The sequence below is a fragment of the Nelumbo lutea genome, chromosome 3 (genome assembly GCF_056320005.1).
Source record: "Nelumbo lutea isolate HS-2025 chromosome 3, American lotus-T2T, whole genome shotgun sequence".
NCBI lineage: Eukaryota > Viridiplantae > Streptophyta > Magnoliopsida > Proteales > Nelumbonaceae > Nelumbo > Nelumbo lutea.
This window is the reverse complement of record NC_142686.1, coordinates 13,317,827-13,343,743: the sequence shown is the minus strand read 5'-3', so window position 1 is coordinate 13,343,743 and position 25,917 is coordinate 13,317,827. Positions and strand designations below refer to the sequence as shown.

General features: G+C 38.0%; 3 protein-coding genes across 3 annotated transcripts; all 3 read left to right on the top strand.

Moving 5' to 3' along the window:
- Positions 1-437: 437 nt before the first annotated feature.
- On the top strand, positions 438-5,287 carry LOC148863041 (protein NRT1/ PTR FAMILY 2.9-like). Its single transcript, XM_088977088.1, has 4 exons — positions 438-728; positions 856-1,073; positions 1,193-1,752; positions 4,260-5,287. Exons 1-4 carry the CDS (start codon positions 647-649, stop codon positions 5,173-5,175), a joined length of 1,776 nt encoding a protein of 591 aa, XP_088833214.1. The 5' UTR covers positions 438-646; the 3' UTR covers positions 5,176-5,287.
- A 6,925-nt stretch (positions 5,288-12,212) lies between these two features.
- On the top strand, positions 12,213-21,593 carry LOC148863040 (uncharacterized). Its single transcript, XM_088975902.1, has 4 exons — positions 12,213-13,119; positions 13,228-13,424; positions 20,817-20,894; positions 20,983-21,593. Exons 1-4 carry the CDS (start codon positions 12,432-12,434, stop codon positions 21,355-21,357), a joined length of 1,338 nt encoding a protein of 445 aa, XP_088832028.1. The 5' UTR covers positions 12,213-12,431; the 3' UTR covers positions 21,358-21,593.
- A 2,855-nt stretch (positions 21,594-24,448) lies between these two features.
- On the top strand, positions 24,449-25,917 carry LOC148863039 (thioredoxin H2-like). Its single transcript, XM_088975901.1, has 3 exons — positions 24,449-25,166; positions 25,296-25,421; positions 25,559-25,917. Exons 1-3 carry the CDS (start codon positions 25,014-25,016, stop codon positions 25,709-25,711), a joined length of 432 nt encoding a protein of 143 aa, XP_088832027.1. The 5' UTR covers positions 24,449-25,013; the 3' UTR covers positions 25,712-25,917.

The following is a 25,917-nucleotide window of genomic DNA, read 5'->3' as shown; positions in this document are numbered from 1 at the left end:
CTGAGATCAATATGTGAATCCGCCAAAGAGCGCAAGAGCCAAACTCTAACAAACTTATAGTCACAATTGTAGAATCTCCCTCAAGAATGATCGAAGAGAGCCCTAATTCTAAAGCAAACAAAAGGGCCCCAATCTACTCAGTTTCAATGTTAACTAAATATGCAACTATCAATCCAAAGTCTCCAAACAATGTACGAGAAAAGGGTAGCTTGGTCCTTAAAAAAGGTTTTGAGGGCATTGTGTGATTAGCATGGTTAAAGGTCAAAGTTATCGAACGGTGCCCACTCGTTCAGTTAGTAGGGCCTCTCTCTCGCTGCTGCAGTGCAGACTTGGATCAAATCCCCCTCTTCATTAGGGTTGGGTCATTCATTGGGTGTCATTGGTAGGGGATGAATCCAAATTTGCTATAAAAAGAAAAACACTAATAGATTATAATTATTATCAAACAACTTAAGATGTGAGTGAGGAATAAATTTAAAATTCCTGAACGGTATTTTTTTATTGGAAATCCAGTAGGGTATTTATAATTTACCCACTAGTGAATCATTTAGCAGAAGTATCTCCATAAATTTAGTGAAGAGAGAGTAGAAGCAGCCAAAACCCAAGAGAAAGGGGAATAGGGAGTCCTCCCTCGCTCGGAACAGCCATGGAGGAGAGGGAGAATGTTGCTACCAGTGATGAGCCCAAGACCAAGTACAGAGGAATTAAAGCCATGCCCTTTATAATAGGTAAATGAAATAGATTGATAGATAGAATAATTTACAGGCTCATACTTTGACACTCCACCTTTCAATTTCATAGTTGATGCCATGGCAGAGCTAGCCATTGTGCTATTAATGGAAATATTTTATGCAGGGAACGAGACGTTTGAGAAGCTGGGAACCATCGGCACTTTATCCAACCTCATGGTCTATCTCACCACTGTTTTTCACCTCAAAAAAGTTTCAGCTGCAACGCTGATCAGTGTCTTCAATGGCACTACAAATTTGGCCACCTTAATTGGCGCTTTCCTCTCTGATTCCTACTTTGGTCGTTACAAGACCCTCGGATTTGCTTCCATTGCTTCCCTCCTGGTACTAATCTTCTTGCTCCATCAATCGAGTTGATCTCAGACTGGCTGAGCCAGCAGAACGCACACGATTCATAATTAATATAAATATATATCTATATATCCATTTATTTTCTTTTGTAGGGGTTGCTTGTTATAGTGCTAACAGCGGCAATTTCCAAACTGCACCCTCCACACTGCCGGGCAGAAGAGACCGGAAACTGCACCGGGCCGACGGGAGGGCAGATGGTGTTCCTGCTAAGTGGGTTTGGACTGCTAGTGATAGGGGCAGGAGGTATCCGGCCATGTAACCTAGCATTCGGAGCTGACCAGTTCAATCCGAATACTGAATCTGGGAAGAGGGGCATCAACAGCTTCTTCAATTGGTACTACTTCACCTTCACCTTCGCCGTGATGGTGTCGTTAACGTTCATTGTCTATGTGCAGTCCAACGTGAGCTGGAGTATTGGGTTTGGAATTCCTACAGTTCTAATGTTCTTGTCTTGCGCGCTCTTCTTCCTGGGTTCGAGAATCTACGTCAAGGTGAATCCCGACGGCAACCCCTTCTCCAGCGTAGTGCAGGTCATAGTGGCTGCAACCAAGAAGCGACGGTTAAAGCTACCGGAAAATCCATCTATGTCCCTCTTCAACCATCTTCCGGCCAATTCTCTCACCTCCAACCTTCCTTATACAAAGCAATTCAGGTATGGGACCCGAAGCTGACTCTACTTTCTATTTAAAAAGGGATTGATATTTCCATCATTTAAAAGGTGTTTGGCGCAGCAAAGGAAATGACTTAATTAAAAAATGGATGAACGCTATAAATAAACTTTAGATGATTTAGAGGTTGATTGTCTGGTGATGAGTCATTTGATCTGATGCGAGCGAAGTAGAGTGGTAGCTGAAAATGTGTCATTGAGGCTGGCCCAGATATCCACCATTACCGGATCCAGCAAAAGCACTTTTGTTGGTTTGTATAATTGAGTGTTTTCCGTCCGGGGATGCACAAGAATCTCTTTTCATATCCTCCTTTTCAGCGCTAAAGCTGGGCTGTGGGGTACGGGATACAGAACCGGCCCTCTTAGTGGGTCACGGGCCCCAGACCCAGAGCTTGCTGCCCGTTCCATGTTTGGAGCATCCTGATCCGGATACCTTGTAAATCAATGGAGCAAGGAACAACAATAGGGTACAACTGTTTGATTCAATGTTTTCAAACCGCCATTGACCGGATGGTTAGAGTATTTGGCTCAGAAATTATTCATGTCGGAGAAAATTGAGTCACTGTAATTTTGGAGGAGAAGTTCTGGGGCGTGTCTGAAGATACTGTCTTTAGAACGTTATTTGTCCCCACTTAGTTTTACTGAGCTTACTGTTGGGTTATAGGCAAATTCGTTTTCAGGATACAACAGAGCCTTGGGCGAGAATCTGCAACCAGTAAAGTTGAAGAGTCTCCAAAGAAACCTTCTGTGAGACTGTAATAGACCGGACTGTGAGAGAGAGAGATAGTGAATTTCAAAATTGTGTGTTTTGGAGTCTGATTCATACTCCTTAAATAATTTGTGAAGAGGTATGAAGAAAAGGTAGGTGCTGGTTTAGAGAAGGCACCTTGAATAGTGTGACCGTTTAAAAATTAGTTAACAGTTAGTGACTGTTAACTTTGAATTGTGCCTCTTGATCACACACGATCAAATCATGACCATTGATCTCATCAACGGTGATCAACAGTCAGCAATGCACCAAAACCAAAGCCGTCCATTGCGAGCCACGCGAGTGCGAGCAAAGTGCACCTCTAAAGTGCCTCATTGTGCCGCACACACGCATGCGTGCACGTTGCGTGGTATCGAATCCCCATACTCTCCTCTACTAATTCTAAGGAGTGTAAATCAGCTCCTATTGAAATACTGAAAACAAAACTTATAATTTTCCAATGTGAGACAAGTTCAAAATTGGGTTTTGTAAGAAAAAAACTGATTTTTCAATCAAGTGTGCAGGTGCAATTTCTCATGTAGTTGACCAATCAAACCCATTAGATTTAATCTCTTATGAGATTAAAATCCAACAGTTCAGACAACTGGTGTCGTTTTACCCTAAACTTAGTCTCGAACAAAAACCATTGAATTGGTCAATGACTTATTGACCCGGGTGATAGAACCATCGAATTGTTCAACTGCTTTTGACCATTTTTATTTTTTATCTTTTTGTTAGAACGGGCTATCTGTTTGAATTGGACAATCAAATTATGGACTCAAAAACTGGTGACCATAACGATTCCGATTCCAAGTCAATTTTTAAAACATTGGTTTGATTCTTTGTGCTGATTTTCAGGGGTATAAGTCGGGCCGGGTTAAGCCAAATTGAGGTAAGCTGTAGCCCAACATGAGCTGTTGAACGAACCCTCAACCATAAGTGTTAACCCTAATATTAACCGAACACAAAAACTTCAGGTTGGGGTCAAGTTGACCTAATTTCTCTACTTTCTTTTGCCAAATGTTTTTAAATCTCAGATTTTAATATGTGCAAAAGAACATATTTGTCATGTTTTAGAAAAATAAATACCTTTAAACTTATAATTTTAACAATATTACATTTTTTTTGGGTTTTCCCTTGCCTCCTTAGCTTAGGAATGATGTTTCTTCGAACCATTGTACGATGCACCCCTTTAGTTGCTTTTAAATTTTAATAAGTTTCCTCTTCTTCTACCAAAAGAAATTACATTATATATAAATATAGATGAATGGATATACACATACATACATACATAAATTTATATATAAATATCTACGGTAAAAAGTGCATAAATGTATACATATATATATTTATGAATGCATATATATTTGTATATACATAAATTCCTAAATACATATATATTTAAATACTTATATAAATATATATTTATATAATATTTACACATATAAATATGAAATTAAGTTATTGGATGGGTTTGCACTTTTCAACCCTAACCCTAGCCAAAACATCAACCCAACCCAACTTTTTTGGTCTGGGTTCAGGCTAATCGGCTCAAGTTACAGTCCTATAGCCAATTCTTTATTCTTGTGTGTGAGAGATTTGGGACTTATTCTGGTTCAGTGAAAACCGACCAGTTTTGGAGTCTTTTGGTTGAACTGTCCGGATGAACTGGGAAAAGGATCTCAATCCATAGTTGATTTTAAGTTACTAAGATTCTATTGTAACGAAATGATATGTTGACCAGGTTCCTGGACAAGGCTGCGATCAAAACCGTGGATGATGAGGACAACCCAGATGGTTCAGCTGTTGATCCTTGGAGGCTTTGCAGAATGCAGCAAGTGGAGGAGGTGAAATGCCTTGTGAGAGTAATTCCCATCTGGGTCTCAGGCATTCTCTATTATGCTGCCATTGTCCAACAGCACACTTACGTAATCTTCCAAGCCCTTCAGTCCGATAGACGTCTTCCGGGCAGCAACTTCAGAGTCCCGGCGGCATCCTACATCGTCTTCGCCATGCTCAGCCTCACTCTCTGGCTGCCAATCTACGACCGCATCATAGTCCCCGTTCTGCGAAGATTCACAGGCAAAGAAGGTGGCATTACACTCCTCCAAAGAATGGGTATCGGAATGGCTCTCTCAGTTCTCACCATGGTGGTGTCTGCCTTGGTAGAAGAGAGGAGAAGGAGCGCCGCTCTTACCCGACCAACGCTGGGCACTGCACCAGGAGGAGGCGCCATCTCGTCCATGTCGGGGCTGTGGTTGGTTCCTCAGCTAACTCTCGCAGGCCTATCGGAGGCTTTTGACTCGATCGGCCAAATCGAATTCTATTACAAGCAGTTCCCGGAGAACATGAGAAGCATTGCTGGCTCGATGTTCTTCTGCGTCGTGGCAATGTCAAGTTACTTGAACGGTTTCTTGGTGTCCGTAGTTCACAAGACTACCGCCGGTGCTGCAACTGGCAATTGGTTGCCGGAGGATCTTAACAAGGGGAGGCTGGACTACTTTTATTACATGATTGCCGCCTTGGGGACCCTGAATTTTGGGTATTTTCTTTTATGCGCTAGGTGGTACAGATACAAGGGTACTGGTGAAAAGCCCCTTGAAGTTGTAGAAGTCGCCATGGAAACCCAAAAACCTGAAAAACCTCCTGTTAGTGTTTGAATTAACAAAAAGCACCAAAAATTGCGACTGCACTCTACACATGAACCTGATCTGATCAGGTATTGTTTTTCCTTTTTGTTATTAAAAAAAAAAAACGCGATTTCGTCAGAAAGCGGATCACCTCCGGACAGTGTACAGTGGATGGGGAGAAAATTTGCTGCTACTATGGTCGCAGCATACATGTGATCCCCAAAATGGGGGCCCTGCCCGGCTGCCCCTACAGTCGTCCTTTGTATAGTGATCAGGGTGTAATTTTGCTCTGTATGAATGTTGGAAGAGGTACAGATCATCCTAAGGAAAATAAAAGGAACCCAGAAAGAGAGAAGAAAATGATCAAAAAGGGATTTTGCAGTTCTGAAATGTACCTCATAAAAAATGTTTACTGTCACACGTCTTGGCAATATATGGAAATAGACTTGCAGCATGTCCCCTAGATGGATGCTTTTGGTCTTTGATGAGGATGGCACTGTTTGGCATAATAAAAAGAAAAAAAAAGAGGGAAAATAAATGGAGAAAAACTAAAATGAGTCTATCTCAAATGTGTTCACCTTTCTTGAATCTTGTCTATGAGATAATGCTATATGGGAGAAGATCAAATTCAAAGTTCTGTTTGAAAAACTTAGGCCATCTAATAATAGATCATTTATTGAAAATAAATTTTGTAATCATATTTTATCTTCCAAATTTATTATTCATGCACAAATCAATCTTTTTGGGAGGCATTGCTGATCTACTTCAATGCAACAGATGGAAAACTAAACAAATGAAGTATTCTCGGCTGTAGAGATGGGGTATAGCCGTATAGCTTTAGATGTGGAAGAAGTAATTTGATTGAAAATAAACAAAAGCCTCATTCATGAGCTCATGGATCAGATTGAACCCAAACCATCTCATTATAAGCAAATCAAAATTAGACCCTCAATATCCTTTCATCCATGAAACTAAGGTCTTGTAACACAGATCAATGGTTTCCCTAGAATTACGTAGAGGAGGATTGGTAGAAGCGAAGTGGTGTTATAATTGAAGAGTAGGCATTTTGGTTAATCGTGTGTATGGGAGACGTTTTGAAACTCAATAAAAAGCTAAAAAATGTTTAAGGAAAGAGCTTATTATAATTGGCGACTTCTGTGTGATAATGATGAATTAAGAAAGGAATCTAAAATTTAATACTAACTAGCAGGGAGCCTTATGTAAAGATGAGGGCTAATTCCGGCACTAATTTAGGGACCCTTCTTTAACTGCAGTTATTTAAAAGACTGAAATAACCCAGAATTACTTCTTGCACAGTCTTTTTATGTAAGGATAATAGTGTATTTTCAATAGTATTAAAATAAAGAAGAGTGGATAAAACTTAAAATATAATCATAATGATATTTTACATTTTTTTCTATATTAAAAATAATATAAACCACACGTGTAAGAAGGGAGGAGAAGGAGAGCTATGTGTAAGCTCTGTGGTGACAGACCCCTCACCTCCTCTCTTTCCTCTTTTATTATTATATAGATATAGATATGTTCTCTTCTTCTCTCGACCATGTCTGCTGCAGCAGTCCTTTTCATTTTAATTAAGTCCGACCTCACTTCTACGCTCCAGAGTAATGAGAAATGGATTTTTGCTCAATGCCGTTTCAACTTGTAGGGGCTATCCAATACCTTTTCTCAGTGAATTTTTCTTCAAAAACTCATATGAGGTCAAGAGAAATTAGATCTTCACTAGTAAAATCCTGTATTTTGTATTATTTTGTATCTATTTGCAATGTATATATTGTATTTATACTCTTTTCAAACTGAGCCTAAATATAAAGTCATAAGAAAGAATCTCTTTTAGCCGTTTTTTTTTTCTTAATTTGTTTCTTTGTTACAACTTCTCGATGGAACCAGAAACCATTATATAATGTTCCTTACACAGGTTATATAGATTCCAGTCTGACAATATACAGTGTTTCTTTCCCATCAATCCTTTCTTGGCAATCAAACGGACCATAAAGAAAGTACTAGGTGGTAAAACAAAGAGCAGAATTTTTCTATGCATTCTCTCAAAATTGGTAAGTCCAAAAGAAAAAAAAATTGACATCTCTACTTCATCGAATTGTGAGGTCAAAAGAGGGAATGAAAAACATAAGGTTCTTAACTTATGACATGGGAGACCAAATTTACAAGCTTTTCATTTTTTTTCAATTTTGTATACTAACTCTTCCAAAATCCACCTTGATTGGTTTCAGAAAATGAATATAAGATCACCACATAGTTCTCTTTGAAAAAATTCACCATGTTGTTCCTAAAATGGTTTATCCGCATGCTGTTGAGATACAGTCTTTATCAAACACAAAGCATATAAAAAAAAATTCTAGAGCAAAAAAGAGCTTCATTCCAATGCTTAGCAGTAGATTTCATGTCTGAAGCAATCTAAGGGCCATTCTTGTTTTCCTCCTATTGATCATGGGCATGTTTTTCCAAGCTACTTCTTTTCTCTAACCAGACCCAACGCTAATAAGGGCCTGTCTGATTGACGGTAATAGAGGTCTGGAATCGGACCATTCCAATTCCAACTGTTTGGTGGAATGGCATTCCCCCATTTGAGGGAATGGCCATTCCCTCCCCCTCCCTTGAGATCTCATTCCAGCTGATTTCAATTCACACTCCAATTCCTATCTGAACCAAACAGCTTATGGGAATAGATTATTCCAATTCCAATTCTGATTCTGACTGTGAACCTATCAGACCCTAAATTGTGCATGAGTTGGGCTTGAGTTGAGGCTAGGGGTGTTAACGAACTGGTTTTGGATTGGACTTCATCCAAATCAAAATCCATTTGGATGGATTGGATGGACCAATAAGACATATTGAATTTGGATGGACTGGACAGACCAATATGACATATTGGATTGGTCCTGGTTCGTCCATAATGAATTTATATTGGGTTGAGCCAATATCTGATCCATTGATAGAAAATAAGAACATAGGTGTCAATGGACCAGGTTTGAGTTGAAACCAATCTAAATTAATAGGAATTTGAACAGATTGGACAATCTCTGGACTGATCCAAAATGGTCCAAAATATTCATTGGAATGCATTAGACCAGATCCATTTGTAATAGATTCACATTGGACTGGACCGAATTGAACCAAATCCAGTCCAATTGACACCCCTAGTTGAGGCCTTTAAGTAACCACCAGGTTCAAACCTAATGATTTGTGTATGTCTTACCTAATGAAATTTATACATTCATTTATCTTTTATTTTGTATTTTATTTCATTTCTAAGTTCTAAGTTGGGTTATGAAATCAAAATGAAAGGTGGAAAATGCAAAACATAAACAAGAAGACCTTAAAAACTCGGCCATCTTGTCCAAGCGTAAATCCCAGAGGCACAGTACTGACAGTAGTGCAGCACTGCTATACTGCTGGGTTTAGCTTGGATTGGGTACTTGGGTTAGGGTCAACTTGAGCTTTTACGGCAGATTCAACTGGGCCTTGGCCCAAGGTCTAAGTCTTATGATTGGCCTTAAACCTAATTCAACCCACCTGAGTTATACTCTTCTGTAAGAGGGTATAAGTCTAAAATTTAACCCAAGCCTCCATATTCAATCCAATTACAAAAATGGATCAAATTCAGATCAGCCCTTCCAATTGGTCAAAAAGAGATTGGTGGTGTTTTCAGCAAGTTTCCATTCCATTATGTGATTAGGGTGGATGTGGACCCATATCCAATCCAAGACTGATTAGAGGGGAGTTCACCTTTAACTAAGTAAGGCTCGTTCGTTTTTCAATAAGTTATTTATCCAGGTAAATGTAGTTATCTGGATAAGTTTTTCTTAGGAAATACTTGCCCGGGTAAGTACATTTACCCATATTCTTTTATTTTTCATGTAAATAAAGCAATGACTATTTTAGCCATAAAAATACATTATTAAAAATGACATTTTTGTCTCATTCAAGTGTTGTCAACTTTCCCCCTAGGTGGGAAACTTATTTACCCACCTAAGAGATGGGTATCACTTAAAGAAAATAAACTTTCTTTAATCCCCACATAAATCTAAAAAGAGAACATAGGATTCTTAGTCAATAAAAATGAAAATCCCATTGACCAATTTCCCCCCTCTCAAAGTCCCAAAAAAGAACATCCCCCAAGCCTTTGGATGCTTAACCGAAGGCCTCTAAAAGACAAGATTTTTATAACTAAAATGCCAATCCAATGTTACTACCTGAATTGGATCGGTTTTGGACTTTGATTAGTTGTGTGGCATCTACTAAAAGAGTTGTTTTGGTCTATCATATCATCATTCATTGATTGGGATCATGATTATTTGGGTACAAGACACAAAAGTTCCACAAATCGTCTGACCTCAAACACGTTTTTTAATTTTAGTTTACATTGTGTTTGTTTTCGGTGTAAACTTCATCAATGTAAAAGTAAATTCATGGAATTCAACGCCAATGAATCTAAAATTTTAGTGATCCATTAGAGATTTTTAAATGTGATAATCAATGTAAAAATACATCAATAAAGTTGATGTATTATTTACATCTCGATACAGACCAAAAATAAAATTTTATATCGGTTTGTATTTACATTGAAAAAAAAATGCAAACAAACATAAAAATTGAACAATGATAAAATTTTATGTCAATTCACATTTACACCGAAAAACAAATACAACTTAAAAAGACCCAGACCCGACAAAGAGGAACTTCAATCTGATAAATGGATTTCGGATGAGACCTGCTCCATTCTAGACTAGAATTTCTTCAATATGGGTCCCGCATGTGGAACATTTTTGGACTTTGTTCGATTGAAGAGAACTAGCAGTTACCCGCTATTACAAAAGCACTTAAAAAATGAATAAATAATAATTCACTGAAATAGTTTTCTTTTCTTTCTTAATTATTGAGATTTGAGCTTCAAAATTCATATATTATGAGAAGTATATAAGTGCTTGACATGAAATTAATAACCAGATTTAAAATGGAAAAAGGAACAGTTTCAAATATGAATGGATCACTAAGAACCAAAGTCTCATATGTTCTTCTAACATTTTATAATTTATTATTATTATTATTATTATTATTATTATTATTATTATTATTATTATTATTATTATTATTATTATTATTATATAAAATTAACATTGACAATATGACCATATATATATATATATATAAATTGACTCAAAACAATAACAATCTGGACCTTAATGTTGCAATTCAAGAGTAGGCATTACCTGAAATAAATGTTGACAAAGAAAGCTGTAAAGTTTGATGCAATGACAATAACCATTTGATTTATAATATAGTTTAGGATGGAAAATTTTTATAGTGGCATAGACTAATTAAGAAAAGGGTACATGCACTAACTGGTACTATCATCTGAACTCTATGATGGGAAAAGTAAGAGAAAAATTATTTGAATATGGAGTGTATTTTCCATTAACCACATCTCTTAACAAAATCGAAGTGTGAAATAGAAAAGGAAAATACGAAAAAAAAAACAGCTGCAAAGGTGAATTGATATAGCTAGACATCACGACCTCAAACATAACCAACACTATCCCAACATGCTTCCAATATGATCTAGGTCCACACATCTCATGCATCCCAACATGCTTCCGATGTGCGGACACTGATCATGTTAGAACAGTTTTTTGTTGTTAGAAAGTGGATTTATCACCTTTCTTAAAGCTTGTCCATGAGATAATGTTATATCGGAGAAGATCAAATTCGAAGTTTTGTTTGAAAAATTTAGGCCATCTAATAAATTAAGCTTGTAATCATATTTTATGTTGAAAATAAATTAAGCTTGTAATCATATTTTATGTTCCGAATTTATTATTCTGCACAAAATCAATCTTTTGAGAGGCAGTGCTGATCTACTTCAAAGCAAGGGATGGAAAACTAACCAAATGAAGTATCCTCTGCTGCAGAGATGGGGTATAGCCGTATAGCTTTAGATGTGGAAGAAGTAATTTGATTGAAAAACGAACAAAAGCATCGTTCATGAGCTCATGGATCAGATTGAACCCAACCCATCTCATTATAAGCAAAACAAAATTAGACCCTCAATATCCTTTCATCCATGGAACTAAGGTCCTATAATCCAGATCAATGGTTTCCCCAAAATAGAATTACGTAGAGGAGGATTGGAAGAAGTGAAGTGGTGTTATAATGGAAGAGTCGGCATTTTGGTTAATCATGTGTATGGGAAGGAAAGAATTTATGGTTGAGTGATATTAGGAAATTATTAATTAAAAAATTATAAGGTGGAGAGATTTAATTGGTGACTTTTGTGTGATAATGACGAATTAAGAAAGGAATCTAGAATTTAATACTAACTAGAAGGGAGCATGATGTAAAGATAGGGGCTAATTCCGGCACTAATTTAGAGACCCTTCATTAACTGTAGTTATTTAAAAGACTGAAATAACCCAGAATTACTTTATTTTTTTTGTTGCAAAAGGATAAGATATTCTTCAATTAACCCAGAATTACTTATTGCACAATCCTTTTATGTAAGGTTAATACTGTATTTTCAATAGTATTGAAGTAAAGAGGAGTGGCCAAAACCTAAAATAGAATTACAATGATACTTTACATTTTTGCTATATTAAAAATGACATAAATCACATGTATAAGAAGGAAAGAGAAGGAGAATTATGTGTTAGCTCTCACTGCAGTGAGAGGACGCTCACCTCCCCTCTTTTCTCGTTTAGGTGGATTTGGGCCTCTTGAACTTCTTACCTGTGCGTGCCACATTTCGAGCACCTGGACCCATGATCAGATGCATCCTACATTCCTACTAGTATGCCAATTGAATTATTACCAAATGGCCCGAAAATAATCTGATCCTGAAATGTGGGAACTGGGAATTGTAGCAAGTTATGGGCCCTCGACCCATTTACGTGTCATATTTCCCCTGCTCAAGAAGCCTCCTGAAAAAAGGACTCTTGATAAGCCCATATCCCAAAGAATAGTTAATCTTAATCAAACGAAGTAATTATATTTATGGGCCTTAGTTTTTGGGCTCAAAAATCCTACCCGACCCGCTGCTTTGTTTCTTCCCTCCTTACACCCTTGGTCAGCTTTGCATATTTAGACTTTAGAGAGACTCGGAGCTCAGAACCTCTTCAAAACCCTTGGCAAGTTTCACAGCTCCTCCTCCTCCCATCGGTCGCCGGCGCCACCAACTACTACCGCCACCACTAACAGAGATAAACCGCCAGAATAAGCGAAGGGAGTGAACCAGGACGTCACCAACAGCAATGGCGGCCTCGGCGGCCTCAGAAGTTACAGATGGTCCCGTCCTGAGTCTCATCAACAAGCGTCTCCGAGCCCTCCGGAAGAAATACAACCGAATCCTTCAGATGGAGGACGGTATTTCTCAGGGAAAGCCCATCAACAAGGAGCAAGAGGAGGTCCTCCGCTCCAAGCCCGCCGTTGCCGCCCTTATCGATGAGTTCGAAAAGCTTCGTCAACCCCTCACCGCTGCCCTCCAGGAGGAGCTCAACCTTGCCGTCCAACGTCATCAAGTCTCCGCTACTCCCCCTGTCGTAGACGACAATGTTAAGGACAGTGAAGAGGAGGGTGGAGAGCCAGAGGAAACCAGGCCGGACTGGGACCGTAACGAAGCCGTTCTCGAGGATCTTCTGAATCTCCTATACTTTGGATCTCTGTTCGATGTCAAGCCCCAGAGCGATTTCACCTCTACGATGCTCACCAGGACTCATGAGCGTGGTTGCTGCTTGACCTATGATTACGTGACCGATGATGCCACCGATCTACTTGGGGAGAAGGATTTGGATATGATTTCTATGTTGGGCAGTCTCGTGATTTCCCGCCCCGTTTATTCTATCTTCTCGCACAAGAATGCTTTGCGTAGCTGCGTCCAGCATGCGAAGCTCTGGCTTTCCAACTCGGAGCAGCCCATTGAACCTGGAGCCACTGTTACATGTATTACGCGCTTACGCTACTCTTTGGTTCCGTTTGATCCTTTAATTTCTGAAATTGTGTGATTACCCCGTATACGTGCTTTTGGCGAATCATGGTTTTGATTGACAGATGCGGGGTTGAGAGAGCGACTCAACAAAATACTGTCTTCTGATTACTTTACCACCACTCCCGAGATGAAAGCTCCGGTTGAAGTGGCTGCAGCTGCAGGCAAGTATGCTCCTTGCCAGGTACCAGTTCAGAACTCCACAGTGCCATCGCCGGTGCCCATCCAGGCAGACTGTCCACTTGGGCATTGCCTTGATAAGGTGAAACTTGTTTTGCCTGCAATAAGGGTTTTTAGAATCTGGAAACCTTTTTATTCCCTTTTTACGAAATAATTCTTTTTTGAACATTCACATAAATAGCCTTTTGAGGAATAATCACTAACATAATAATTGGTTAATCACCAAACTCATAAACTTAAGTCTTAATGCATTTGCATTTTTCATTTATTTTATATGTATATACATATTTTTTGGTGGTACTGTAATTCCAGCATAGTGCTCGCTGGTTTCTTTTGAGGTTGTACTTAAGCTGATGCATCTTTAATTAGTGAACAAAGGCAAGATTAGACATGTATTGCCAATCTCAGGAATTACATTCTATTTATGAAAATTGAGGGTAATTTTAGAGTGACGCACTGAGAGGCTAAGAAGTGTGCTTTGGTGTTTCAAAATAACTTCTCAGGTTGTGGATCAGGCATGACTATTGTTATCAATAACATCATCATCACCACCATCATAGTTGTTGTTTGTTAAGGCAATGCCTAAGCAACTGAGTCCCCATGGGGTCACCTGCCCAAGCACCTAGTTGTGAATTTATAATATTTCCATAGACATTGTTACATTAGTCATATAAAAATATAGACATTGTTACATTAGATCATTCATTCATTTTGTGAGTTTATAATAATTTCATATTACCAGTTTGGCAGTATCTTTTTAGCATTTTCTTATTTTTAGGATTAACCTAGAAACAAGTTGATGGATGCCACCTTCAGTTCTTGAGGACTTTAAAACCTCAATCAATAAGGAAGAACTCAAGAAAGAATTTGAAGACTTCAACCGCCCCTTTCTTTGCTTCTTATTTTGAGATAAAAATAGGGACCCTGTCCCTTCTCCTTCTTATTTTCTGCCCCGTAGAAGTGCCACTCCTTATCCATATATATATATATATTACTTTTTTCTCTGGGTCAATCTTCTTGATGAAGATTGTACTTCCTTCTCATGAATATGCTGATTTTCTATGTTTTGATATATTGCACTTGTACTTGATGATGATGATTGCTAATTGTCAGTAACTGATCGTTTCTGGTTACAATGAAAACTAGGGAATTAGCCTAAGATTCAGGTTTTTTGTTTTAAAAGAAATACTTGTCCTAGGTAACACCTAATACAATGACTATACACCCAACGGACATCCTTCCGAACCAGCTAACCACCAGCTGTGGACCTTCCCTGTATCTCCACCTAGAATAGCCAAGTCCAAACATCAGTTGGTGAATCCTCAATAATGACAAGAACTTTGCTCCAGTATTGCATGGATGCAGAATTGGAATCTGAAACATGTTTGGAAATCTAACTTGATGGACCTGTGGACATATCTACAAAAAAAAACACTATTAATATAGTCCATTCTCTTTGAATTCTAATGTTATATATATATACCTATGGAAATGGTCCAAAACTTTATAGAGCAGCCACTTTGTGCAAAAGGGAAGAAAAATGCCAAAGGTTAGGTCTTTATCATGTCCACCCTTCCTCAGACTGTAGGTAGCTGGGACTGACATTGGTTAATGGCCTTTTTACTTGGTAATGTTCTACTGGAAAAATGGAGTTCAGAATCTGGCACATGTGTACTATACACATTATCTATTTATGAGTCCGTGCATTAGTATTCTACTCAAATAGAGGCATGCCATTCCATAAGTCCAGAATACATCTGTAGAATCTCCCTCGTACAGCTTGGAAATACACCTTCAATTTCTGGAGGGCTTGGATTGCCCAAGGAACACCCACCAAAGTGAGTTTAATTTCTAGGACGTACTTTCTCTATAGAACTTGCTTACACACCAACTGTGATGTCCTGCATCAGGTAGCATTAGAATGAATTGTGATTCTTTATGAATTGCTTGTTGCATGATGTGTTTTGTGATTTGTGATTTGTGATGGACAAGCCTTCTTAGGCTGTCAATATCTATCATATAATGTAAGTGTAATTGTTGCTAGTGTTGCATGGACACTCCTAATTCTTAAGTGGTCAATGTGACCATTATCAGACATGGATCGGAGTGAGACACTCCATTGATTCTTGACTTGTGGACACTTCTACGTAACATTTCCTTTCAAACTCCTAGTTTATTTGACACAAATGAGCAGATAATGTACAAGATTAATGCCATTTTTAATGTCAAACGTTACTTGGTAACAAAGGCAACATTTTTTGCATGTATATTATATGATGTTAGAATTCAAAAAATATGATTTAATAATAATATGTACTTTTCCATAGACATGTCCACAAGTCCTTGTTTTTTCATCTTGTCAAGTCAGTCTCTTGGACAGGAATCAGGTTCCAAATCCCGTGTCTGTATCCATGCAAAACCGGCTCTTCTCTATGATGACAAAAGAGGATCTTCTTTATATGCTTAGGATCTCTTTGGTTGCAATGCAAATCATAGTTGTCAATGCAACATCTAGGCAGGTGCCTACACGATGCCTAGGTGCCTAGTTGCTTTTTGGGGCTCGTCTCACCCAAACATTAAGTGGTTTATATACCACTTATACAAAGTTTTATAATATTTTCATATGTTTTTATATTTTTAGTATATAATATTAATATAGGCATGATACGCTGTATCATTCTATTATTTCTTTAACAAAATAATATCTTTTATTGCTAGTTTCTCATTTTGTTAGGGTTTTGAGTGATATATATTTGGAAGCTAAGAACTGAGGAAGACTAATAGGGTGAGTGATACAGACTTACAGAGTTTGAAGTCTTAAGCAAGGAACACCAACCAATCATAGAAGGTATGTTCTTCATCTCCTCTTCTTCTTCTTCTTCTTGGAGCAAAAAATAGGGGCTCTGCACCTTCTTCTTCCTTTTTCTGGAACAAAAACAGGGGCTCTGCGCCTCCATCCTATTTCTAGAACTAAAATAGATGTCTGCTCCTTCTCCACCATTTTTGAGCCTTATTTTTTGTTCTTTCATTTTTTAAAGACAAGAATAGGGGCTCTACCCCATATTTTCCATGTTACTTTTTGTCTTTTTACTTCTTTTCCTACACCAGAAACAGGGGATCAGCCCCTTGTTTTTCTATCCTTTTTTAGACACTAGGCAGGCGTGTAGGAGAGTAGGCGACTAAGCGCTCCCCTTGTCACCTAGGTTTGCCTTGGCGCCTTGAAAACTATGGTGCAAATCTGAACCGGGTACAAATTTTGCACCTGGTTCAGTTCTGCATCCTTTTGTTCGTAACTATGATTTGCACTCCTACCTGATATAAAGTTTGCACTTTTTGTCTCATTTGCAGTGCAAATTTTGTAATCCCAAAAACTGATGCAAAATTTGCACTACCTTCCTCCCACCTTTAATTCTCTCTGATATAAAGTGGAGACCACATTTTTCTTTCTAGGTTATTCCTCCAAAACAAATGACCTTCCTCTTTTCATGGTTCCCTTTCATATAAAGTGGAGACCACATCATTGAAGGGAGACAGTTGACGGATGGGGTTCTGGTAGCAAATGAAATAATAGACTCCTGGATTAGAAATGGAAGAGCTGGTTTGTTGTGTAAAATGGACTTGGAAAAAGCTTATGATCATTTCAACTAGGAGTTCTTGGATTATATGTTGAGGAGACTAGAAAGGTGCTGAAATAAAAAATCTGTAAAAGAAAAGAATATTTCTTGAAGAAGAGAAGAAAGGAGAAAAGGAAGAGAAGAGATTTGAGAGAGAAAAGAGAGCAATAATGCTGGCCGCCCTCTTCACTATTATTTATAGTATGAAATAATAAAGAGTACAAAGACAAATATGCCCTTATAGGGCGGCTAACACATAAAACAGCATAGACCAATTAAAATAACTGCTCAAAAATGACTCAACAAGAGTGTTGTGGTCCCTATTTCCTATTTAAACAATAGATAATAAAAAACTATCACCATAGATTACAATCTAAAACCTCAACACTCACCCTCAAGTTGGGAGTAAATGTCACACATTCCCAACTTGCGTAGATTGTATTCAAGCTTATTCTTTGCAATCTCTTTGGTGAAGACATCAGCCAATTGTTGTTCAGAGGAGACATAAGGCAAGCAGATTTCTCCAGTTGTCACCCTTTCTCTTATGAAGTGCCTATCGACCGCAATGTGTTTAGTCCTGTCATGCTGAATTGGATTGTGGGCAATATTGATTGCAGCTTGGTTGTCACAATATAACATCATGGGCTCCTCAACTTTTATTCCAATCTCACTCAGTAGAGATCTCACCCAAAGTAGCTCTGAAACACCATTAGCCATAGATCTATATTCAGCCTCTGCACTTGTTCTAGCCACAACTGACTGTTTTTTACTTTTCCACGAGACCAAGTTTCCTCTCACAAAGGTGCATACCCCCAGCTGCAATGGCAGCCTTGATTGAAAAAGAAAATGAGAGACTTGTGGAAAGGTTGGAAGGACATTAATAGGATTCATCTGGTGAATTGGGGAAGGGTCTGCAAGCACAAGAAAAATGGAGTGGCTTGGGAATCAGAAAACTGAGTGATCTAAAGACTGCTCTTCTCGGCAAATGGTTTTGGAGATTTGGTCAGCAAGAGAATAGCCTATGGAGGAGAGTTATTAAAGCAAAAAATGGTCTAAGAAATGGGGGTTGGGACCCAGGTGAAGCAAGTCAGCCATAGTGTGCTCGGTTTGGAAAGGGATAGAGAAAAGCTACAGTCATTTCAGCACGGAAATCAGGTTTGAAGTGGGAAAAGGCACCAAGGTCAGGTTCTGAAAGGATCTTTGGTGTGGTGGCAGTCTTTTGAAAGACGATTTCCCTAAGTTATTTGCAGTTGCAGTGGATAAGGAAGCTAAGGTAGCAGATTACCTGCAGTTCTCCTATAGAATTTGTCTGGAATCCCCTGTTCAGAAGATGTCTAAATGACTGGGAAATTGAACTCTTTGCTCTTTTATTGCAAAAGCTTTATATTGACCCCATCAGAGACAATAGAAGAGTGTGGCTGAATGGAAAACGGAAAGGGTAAGCAGTTTTCTGTTAGCTCCTTTTATAACAAGCTGGCTAGGGAAGTTCAGGAGTTTCCCTTGAGCCTAATTTGGAGCAAACACATTCCCTCAAAAGTTGCTTTTTTCATCTGGTGTGCCTATTCAGATAAAATATTAACTAAGGACAATCTCTTAAAGATGGTTGTGGGAATTGATTCTTTGGAATGTGTTCTCTGTAACAGGATGGATGAGTTAGCCGATCACCTGTTTATGCATTGTAATTTTTCTTACAGCATATGGGTGAAAGTTTTTAGCTTGTTTGCCCTCAGGGGTTGTTGCCTGGCATCAGTGGACAGCTTCTTGAAAGGATGACACTTTCAAGGTCTAAACAAAAGAGCAAAGGCAATATGGCAGATGATTCCTGGAGAAGTGTGGTGGTCTATATGGAAAGAAAGAAACTCTAGAATCTTCCAGAACAAAAGCTGTCAATTGGAGATTGTGTGGCAAAAGATTGTGGGCAAGCTGTTTTCTTGGTCATTAGCTCAGTTTAATCTAAACAGTTACTCAATTTAATTCTCTCTTTGGTTTATGTAAATCTTTCTGTAAAGGCTGATGAGATATTGTTTTAGTTTTTTGTATGACTCTCCCTGGTACAACCTCTAGCTGTTCAGGGTTTTTCATAATGAAATTCATACTTTACCTCTTCTCAAAAAAAAAAAAAATCATTTTACTTCTCACAAACAAACAAGACAAAGTTGGATATAAAAGTAAGCTAGAATTTACACACAGCCCATTGTACTACCATACATTCATAAATGTTCAAATGATATTCAAACTGCAAACAAACAGCTTATTGGGTTCCATGCGAGTAGTGACAATTTTTGTCCATGACATAAATTGAGTGTTTCTAGGTCCTTCCTGTGGTAGTCTTTTTTTTTTTGGTGAAATCCTGTGGTAGCCTGTCTATCATAGATGGAGTAATTGGTCCCCTCTCTGACTTTCCCTATATAGTTTATCATGTAATGAATCCGGGATTCCTTTACCTCTGTTCCTCTCTTAGGTGGAGTGCATCAAAGATTCAAAATTGTGGTGCATTTAATGTTTCATTTGGAGGAGGCTTACCAATTATGGCTAAGAAAACAATGCATATGTATTGGGTGAGGGAAAGCCCCTCAAGGTACTAAAATCTCTATTTTTTTTGGTGAATTATTGAGAGATACAGCTAGAAACATTCACTGCATATGTATTTCCTTCAAAATTGCATGTTTCATTTATCACGTGTTTCAGTGTTTGCATGCTGCGATGCGATGAATTAGCTTACAATCAAATTCTTTATCTTGTTAGTGGATAGAGACAATGTATATATTATCGGTCTTTCGTATTGTTATTTTTTTAATGATCTATCAAAAGTGTATTGACATGTTCATCGTTTACATATTGTCATGAAGTATTTCTTTTATGATTTTGGCCCAGATGGTAATTGTGTTTAAAATTCTAGACTTTTTTCTTTACTTTAGTTTCTTATTGTGACAACAAAGGTAATATTATTATACTGTTTTATTCATAAATACGTAAATGTCTAAGTATGTCTATATGTGTTGGGAAAAAGTGATATTGCCCTAATATTATTGTAAGCATATTGGTACCTTGGATTTATCTGAGACAACTGCTATCTGAACAGTTTTAGTAGATTCCATGTCAGTTTTAGCTTTTTAACAATATGTTAATATGTTAATGAATATTTTAATTAAAGTGTCCCAATGAGAAGAACACAAGCTTCAAGTTGCAGAGTCAAGGAAAGGAACCATGTTTGAGACTGTGTTTCAAAAGGTGCTAGAGTGGAGTTTGGAGATGCATAGGCATACTCTATTGTTCTGTATACAAGAGGTGTACACCTTACATTTAAGCCAGTTTTTATGGTAAAAGTGTTATAGATAAGCAGGGAAACCATTTTATCACGTTCCCTATTCAGAGAATGAAAACTGTCCAAATTTGTTTATTGTAATATTATAATAAAAATTTATCATTATGAAATTAAAAGAAATTCTTCTTCTCTTTCTTCCTCCTCTTCAGGTCGCATACACCTCTTGCGTTCTGAGCTACATGTCACACCTCCAGTTTGTGGAGTGCATCATGTCATGCCTCCATACTTAAAACATTGATTTGGGATGTTTTCCAATGTTAAAGAGGCAAAGTTTAAGCTTAAAATGCTGATAAAAAAACAAGTTTAAGCTTAGAATTTCAGATGAGATGAAGGGTATTTAAATGCTTTTTTTATCTATATTTGCATTTTTAGTGGAAGAAAGTTTTTTTCTTTTCCAAAAAGGTGTCTTGTTATGATTAATTAAATTACTTCTATTCTTTATGTTATTATTTGCTCATCAAGATAATTATGGCATTAGTTCTTATACAATATCATATCTTTTCAATGTTTTCCTACTGTTTAAATTTTCTGGCAGGAGGAAGACGGTCTGCATTTTCAAGGACAAGACACTGGTGCTGATCAATCACTTCCTGTTGATGAACCACCCAAGCCGGTAGTCCAATAACCAAAAGGGTTCTATTATCACCCAACTTATGCCACCTTTTAGGTGTAAAATGGATTTTTACTTTTGGTTTTGGCAGGATGAGCCAGAGCTGCTGATTCCGGATGAGGTCACTTCAGTTGAACAGGAACAGCAGAAGCCACAGTTGGAGGTTGAGGATGATGATGAGAGAGAGGTGGAGTCAAGGGAGCAACAGTACATTCCACGGAAGACATACATGAACCAGAGAGGCCGTGGTGGTGGTAGCAGGAGGGGTTATCCCAATGGCCGTGGAGGTCGAGGTGGCAAGGGAGGTGGGAGCTACCAGAATGGTCGCAACCAATATTATGACCAGCCAGGAAATTATTACCCCAGGAATTACTATAGCAGTAGAGGAAGGGGTGGTAGGGGTGGTGGAAATGCTTATAACAATCATGCACCAGCAGCTCATGGTGGTCATGAACGTGCTGCTTGACTCATTGACTATGATGTTGGATTGTAGAAGACTTATTTTAGGGTTAGGGTGTCTGATTTATAGCTCCTTTTCCTTTTTGTTGTCCCCTTCGTTTTTCTTTTCCATTTTTTCTGGAGGGAGCGGGGAGAAAATTTTAAACTGGAAGAAATTATGGTTGGAACAGAGATGATAAATCTGATGTAGCCGTTAGCCCTGAACATCTTTTAACTGAGGATTATATGCTCTTCTGTGCTTAATATTGCTTCACCCCCTTGCCTGGAACGTGTAGATTCTAGGTGTAATTGTGTAATTGTAAATAAAAAGTAGAAGAGTTCTGCAGCCAGGCGTGAAGATATAAAGATTGCCGACCTGGTTGTTGATCCAGGATAAAGCTAATTGGAATAGATGCCTAAAAGTCGTATCTCTGATGGATTTGTTTGTTGAAAACTGTAAGTTATTCCCATGGCCAATTTGGTCATTACAACTTATGTACTTCCTATGCCATTTTGATCTCATGGCATTTGGCCTGTCGGCAATGAAGTCCAACTACTATTTTGCAACGTTGGGACAAAATCTGTGATTACCTTTATTTTTTAATAAGTCGAATCATTTGATTTGCAAGGAACAGTTGCACATGTCCAAGATTTTCTCAAGAAAAGAAAGGAGAATCCAATCAAGTAAATTAATTATGTTGATATTATCTTCACCCAAGAAACAAAGGTTATTTTTCTTTGGAGAAGTAAAAATATATTTTATTTAAGGGAAAAGATGTTAAATCTCCCCATGGTTTCTCGACGATGTCTTTGTTAGTGGTGTAGGTCGGGTTCAAGGCTTAAAATATCAAAATGTTAGATTACTTAAATGGAAAAACCCAACGATCTGGAAATGAAACTGTTCTAGCCATCGGTTTTTGGGTTGACAGTTCAGATGAATGGTTCGTTTTGACAATAAAAATAAAAAATTAAAAAATGGCCAAAACCGTTGAATGGGTCGATGGATCGACAATTTGACCACTCGGGTCAATGGATCATTGATTGATTAAACGATTTTTGGCTAGAGACCCGGTTTGTGGTAAAACAGAACTACTTGCTTGAATGGTTCCCGGGCTGAACGGTCCAACTGTTCGGGTCAACGGTGGTTCGAAAACTATGGGAAAATGTATTATGTGGAAAAGATATGTTAGATTACTTAAATGGGTTTTTACCAATCAAAACCCACCCATGAATTTTGATAAATAACACCTTATTCGCTATCACATTTATGATTCCAGTTTATTGGTTTGTTGTTTTTTGAATATCATATCTTTTTCCATATCATAGTTGAACACTATTTAAATACCCTAACATAGGCATCAGTCCATGTCAATATGGTTGGTATTGATGTTTTCTTTTTAAATTTTTCAAAATGTTTGTAAATCGCTGTATCCCAATATATCTAGCTACATCGATATTAATATGATACATCCCATACTAAGTGTATATTTGTATCGATATTTTAATCCTTAATTAGATCTACAGATCTACCAAATACTGGTTATATTAGTTTTGGGGTTGAGAAAAAGCATGGTGCACCGTGCATACCATGGTTTTTGAACTGTCATCAATTTGGACGGTTGGACTGTTCAGTTCAGAAATTATCTAGGCAATCGATTCTATTTCACCCTTGAACCGTTCTTTTGCCAAAAACCAAGAACTTGATCAGTGACCTTCTGACTTGGATGGTAAAACCATCGATTCATTAGACAATGGTTTTTGACCATTTTAATTTAAATTTTTCTTTAAATTGCAACAAGCCATCCATCAGACCAAATGATTCACAACTGATGCAGAAACCGGTGGCCAAATCGTTTCAGTTCCGGATTGGCTTTTAAAACGGTGCGCGCAATATGCATTGATCATGCCTCCAATTTCAAAGAGATGATAGAATAATCATCTCATCTACTGCCTACTGCGTCATGGGTTTATTTTTATTAAGGTTATATATCATCAAAAACGAAATTCCAAATTGTTACATCTATAGATAATTATAGATGTCTAATTAGGTCAAGTCAAACCAAATTATCCCAATTAATAATCGGTTCGTTTCTAAGCCTCTATTTAGATCCATTGATAGTTCAGTCTTGAGTCTTGACTTTTGGGGGGTGCTGGTGTTCTTACCAATAGAGTGTTAATGGATTGGTTTTGAGTTGGTCACTGTTCAAATTAAAATTAATTTGGATGGATTGAATGGAGCAACAAGATATAATGAATTGGACCTAGTCTATTCGTAAATGAATTTATATTGGATTGCATTGGGTTGGGCTAATATTTGATTCATTGATATAAGATAAGAATATAGGTGTCAATTGACAATGTTTGGGTTGGAATCAATCTAAATTAAAATGAATTTGAATATATTAAACATTTGGAACATTAAATTGGACCAGTCCAAAATGATTCAAAATATTTATTAAATTGGATTGAACCTGATTCATTTATAATGAATTCACATTAGACTGGACTGAATTGGACCAAAACCATCGACTCATTCGACCTTTCCCTCTATTTATCACCAAAAATGTTTATGCAACTAAACTAATGGCTATTGGCATTTTTGTTTTGAAAGAAAGGAAGAAAAACTTGTATCTCAGGAATGGTTCAAGGAACAGAGACGCATGAATAAAAGACTTCAATATGGATGGATGAAGCCGCCTCTCCAATCCTTTTCGTAAACAAATCTGTCTCCTTTTTCACAAAGAACAAGAGAAACAACTGGCTGGCTTCACCATCAGAAATTCTGGAACTCTTCTAACGTCAGAATTGAACCCATTGAAAATGCAAGAATATTATTTAGTGGATAAGAGATTCTTTTTTACTTTGACATGGTTAGTTGGTCAGCTGGCTTGCCTCTTTACGCTTCAAGCTGTACTGCAAATAACCCAGCTCTGAAAGGGGCTTTAATCCCTTTTGTGTATCAAAAGAAAACACGGCAAACGACGATCGTGGACGTCGTCGTTGTGAGTTGTGACGTTCGCAGCTTTAATGTGACGGGAAGAATCAAAACTCAACTAAGCGTGTGACTGTGCCTGTGTGGGCTAGATACAAATGGCCAAAGGGCTGAGCAAACACGATTCTTTTCCTCTCTCGTTCATGGAACCCGGTTAATAGATTTATTATATTATTTGAAATTTCTATTCTGATTCTAATTAATATTGTGTTTGGGGAACAGATAACAAGAATGAAGAATAATTCAGCACTAAGCTTTGAATTTAATCCCACAGAGGAAGCATTTATGCTACCATAATCTCTCTCTCCACTCTCCCTTCTTCTCAAATTTAAAAATAGTTCATGGGACGAAAGCAAAATCCACATCAATTAAAGAAAAAGGTCCCCGGCTTGATTCTTATCCTCCAAGTTTTTCGTTGTAACTTTCATCAATTAAAGAAAAGGACATCGCTACTGGGGCACTGACATTCGCGCCTATAAAGGGATCATCCTGCCCAGACGAACTCCAGCAAGCTTTTCTTCTATCTTACTTGCGATCGTCCCTTCGGCGCTGAGCGCCTGACGACTTTGGAGTTTGAATTTAGGAGTCAGAGAAGAATCAGGGAGAAGGAAGGGAAGTGGGTCGACATTTTGTATTTTGTTGAAGAAAGGAAGAAAGAGAGATCGATTCATCTTCAAAAAAAGAAAAAACAGATGGGTTCATCTTTCTCTGACATGCAAGATGTGTTCCCTGCCGGCAATGGTGGCAATAGTCCACTTTCATCGAAGGCGTCTCGCATCGTCGCATTCCATTCCACAACCCGATGGAAAGCTCACTTCGACTCCTGCAAAAATTCCACTAAGCTGGTAATTAAATCACCTAAACAAAAAAACAGTAAAACACGGTGTTCTCCCAGCTATTTATTTGTGTATGAATTAAATTTAAGCCTAATAGTTAGGGATCATCTCATGTTTTCTTTTTCCTCCCAACCGAAGATGGTGATCTATTTCACGGCGTCGTGGTGCGGGCCTTGTCGATCCATGGAGCCAGCACTCGACGGGTTCGCTGCCAAATACACAGACGACATGGAGTTCGTCAAGATCGATGTCGATGAATTAATGGTATTCTCTCTCACTCTTTCCCCTCTCCATTTCTGTTTTATTGAATGTTTCGATGGTGCATCTGAGCGTTGAATGGATAGATCATGGATGATCTGATTCTGGGTTTTTTCTTGATTGTTTTAAATTCTGATCATCAGGGGGTGTCGGATGAATTTCGGGTGCACGCCATGCCAACCTTCATACTGATTAAACAGGGGAAAGAAGTTGACAAGGTTGTAGGTGCCAAGAAAGATGAACTGGAGAAGAAGATCCTCAAACACAGGGCCCAAGCCCATGTTCAGTCCTATTAAAGCCCATCTTATCTCACATGACCCAGCCCGTCACTCAACAAAGGAAATCAGTAGGACTGTAGGAGAAGAAGAGTTGCTTGTGTTTCGGCGTGTTTTGTTTTATTAATTTTTGGTTATTGATATAGAAATGTTACACGTACCCAAATAATATATATATAGAGAGAGAGAGAGAGAAAGAGAGAGAGAAATGTTATTTTTTTTACTCA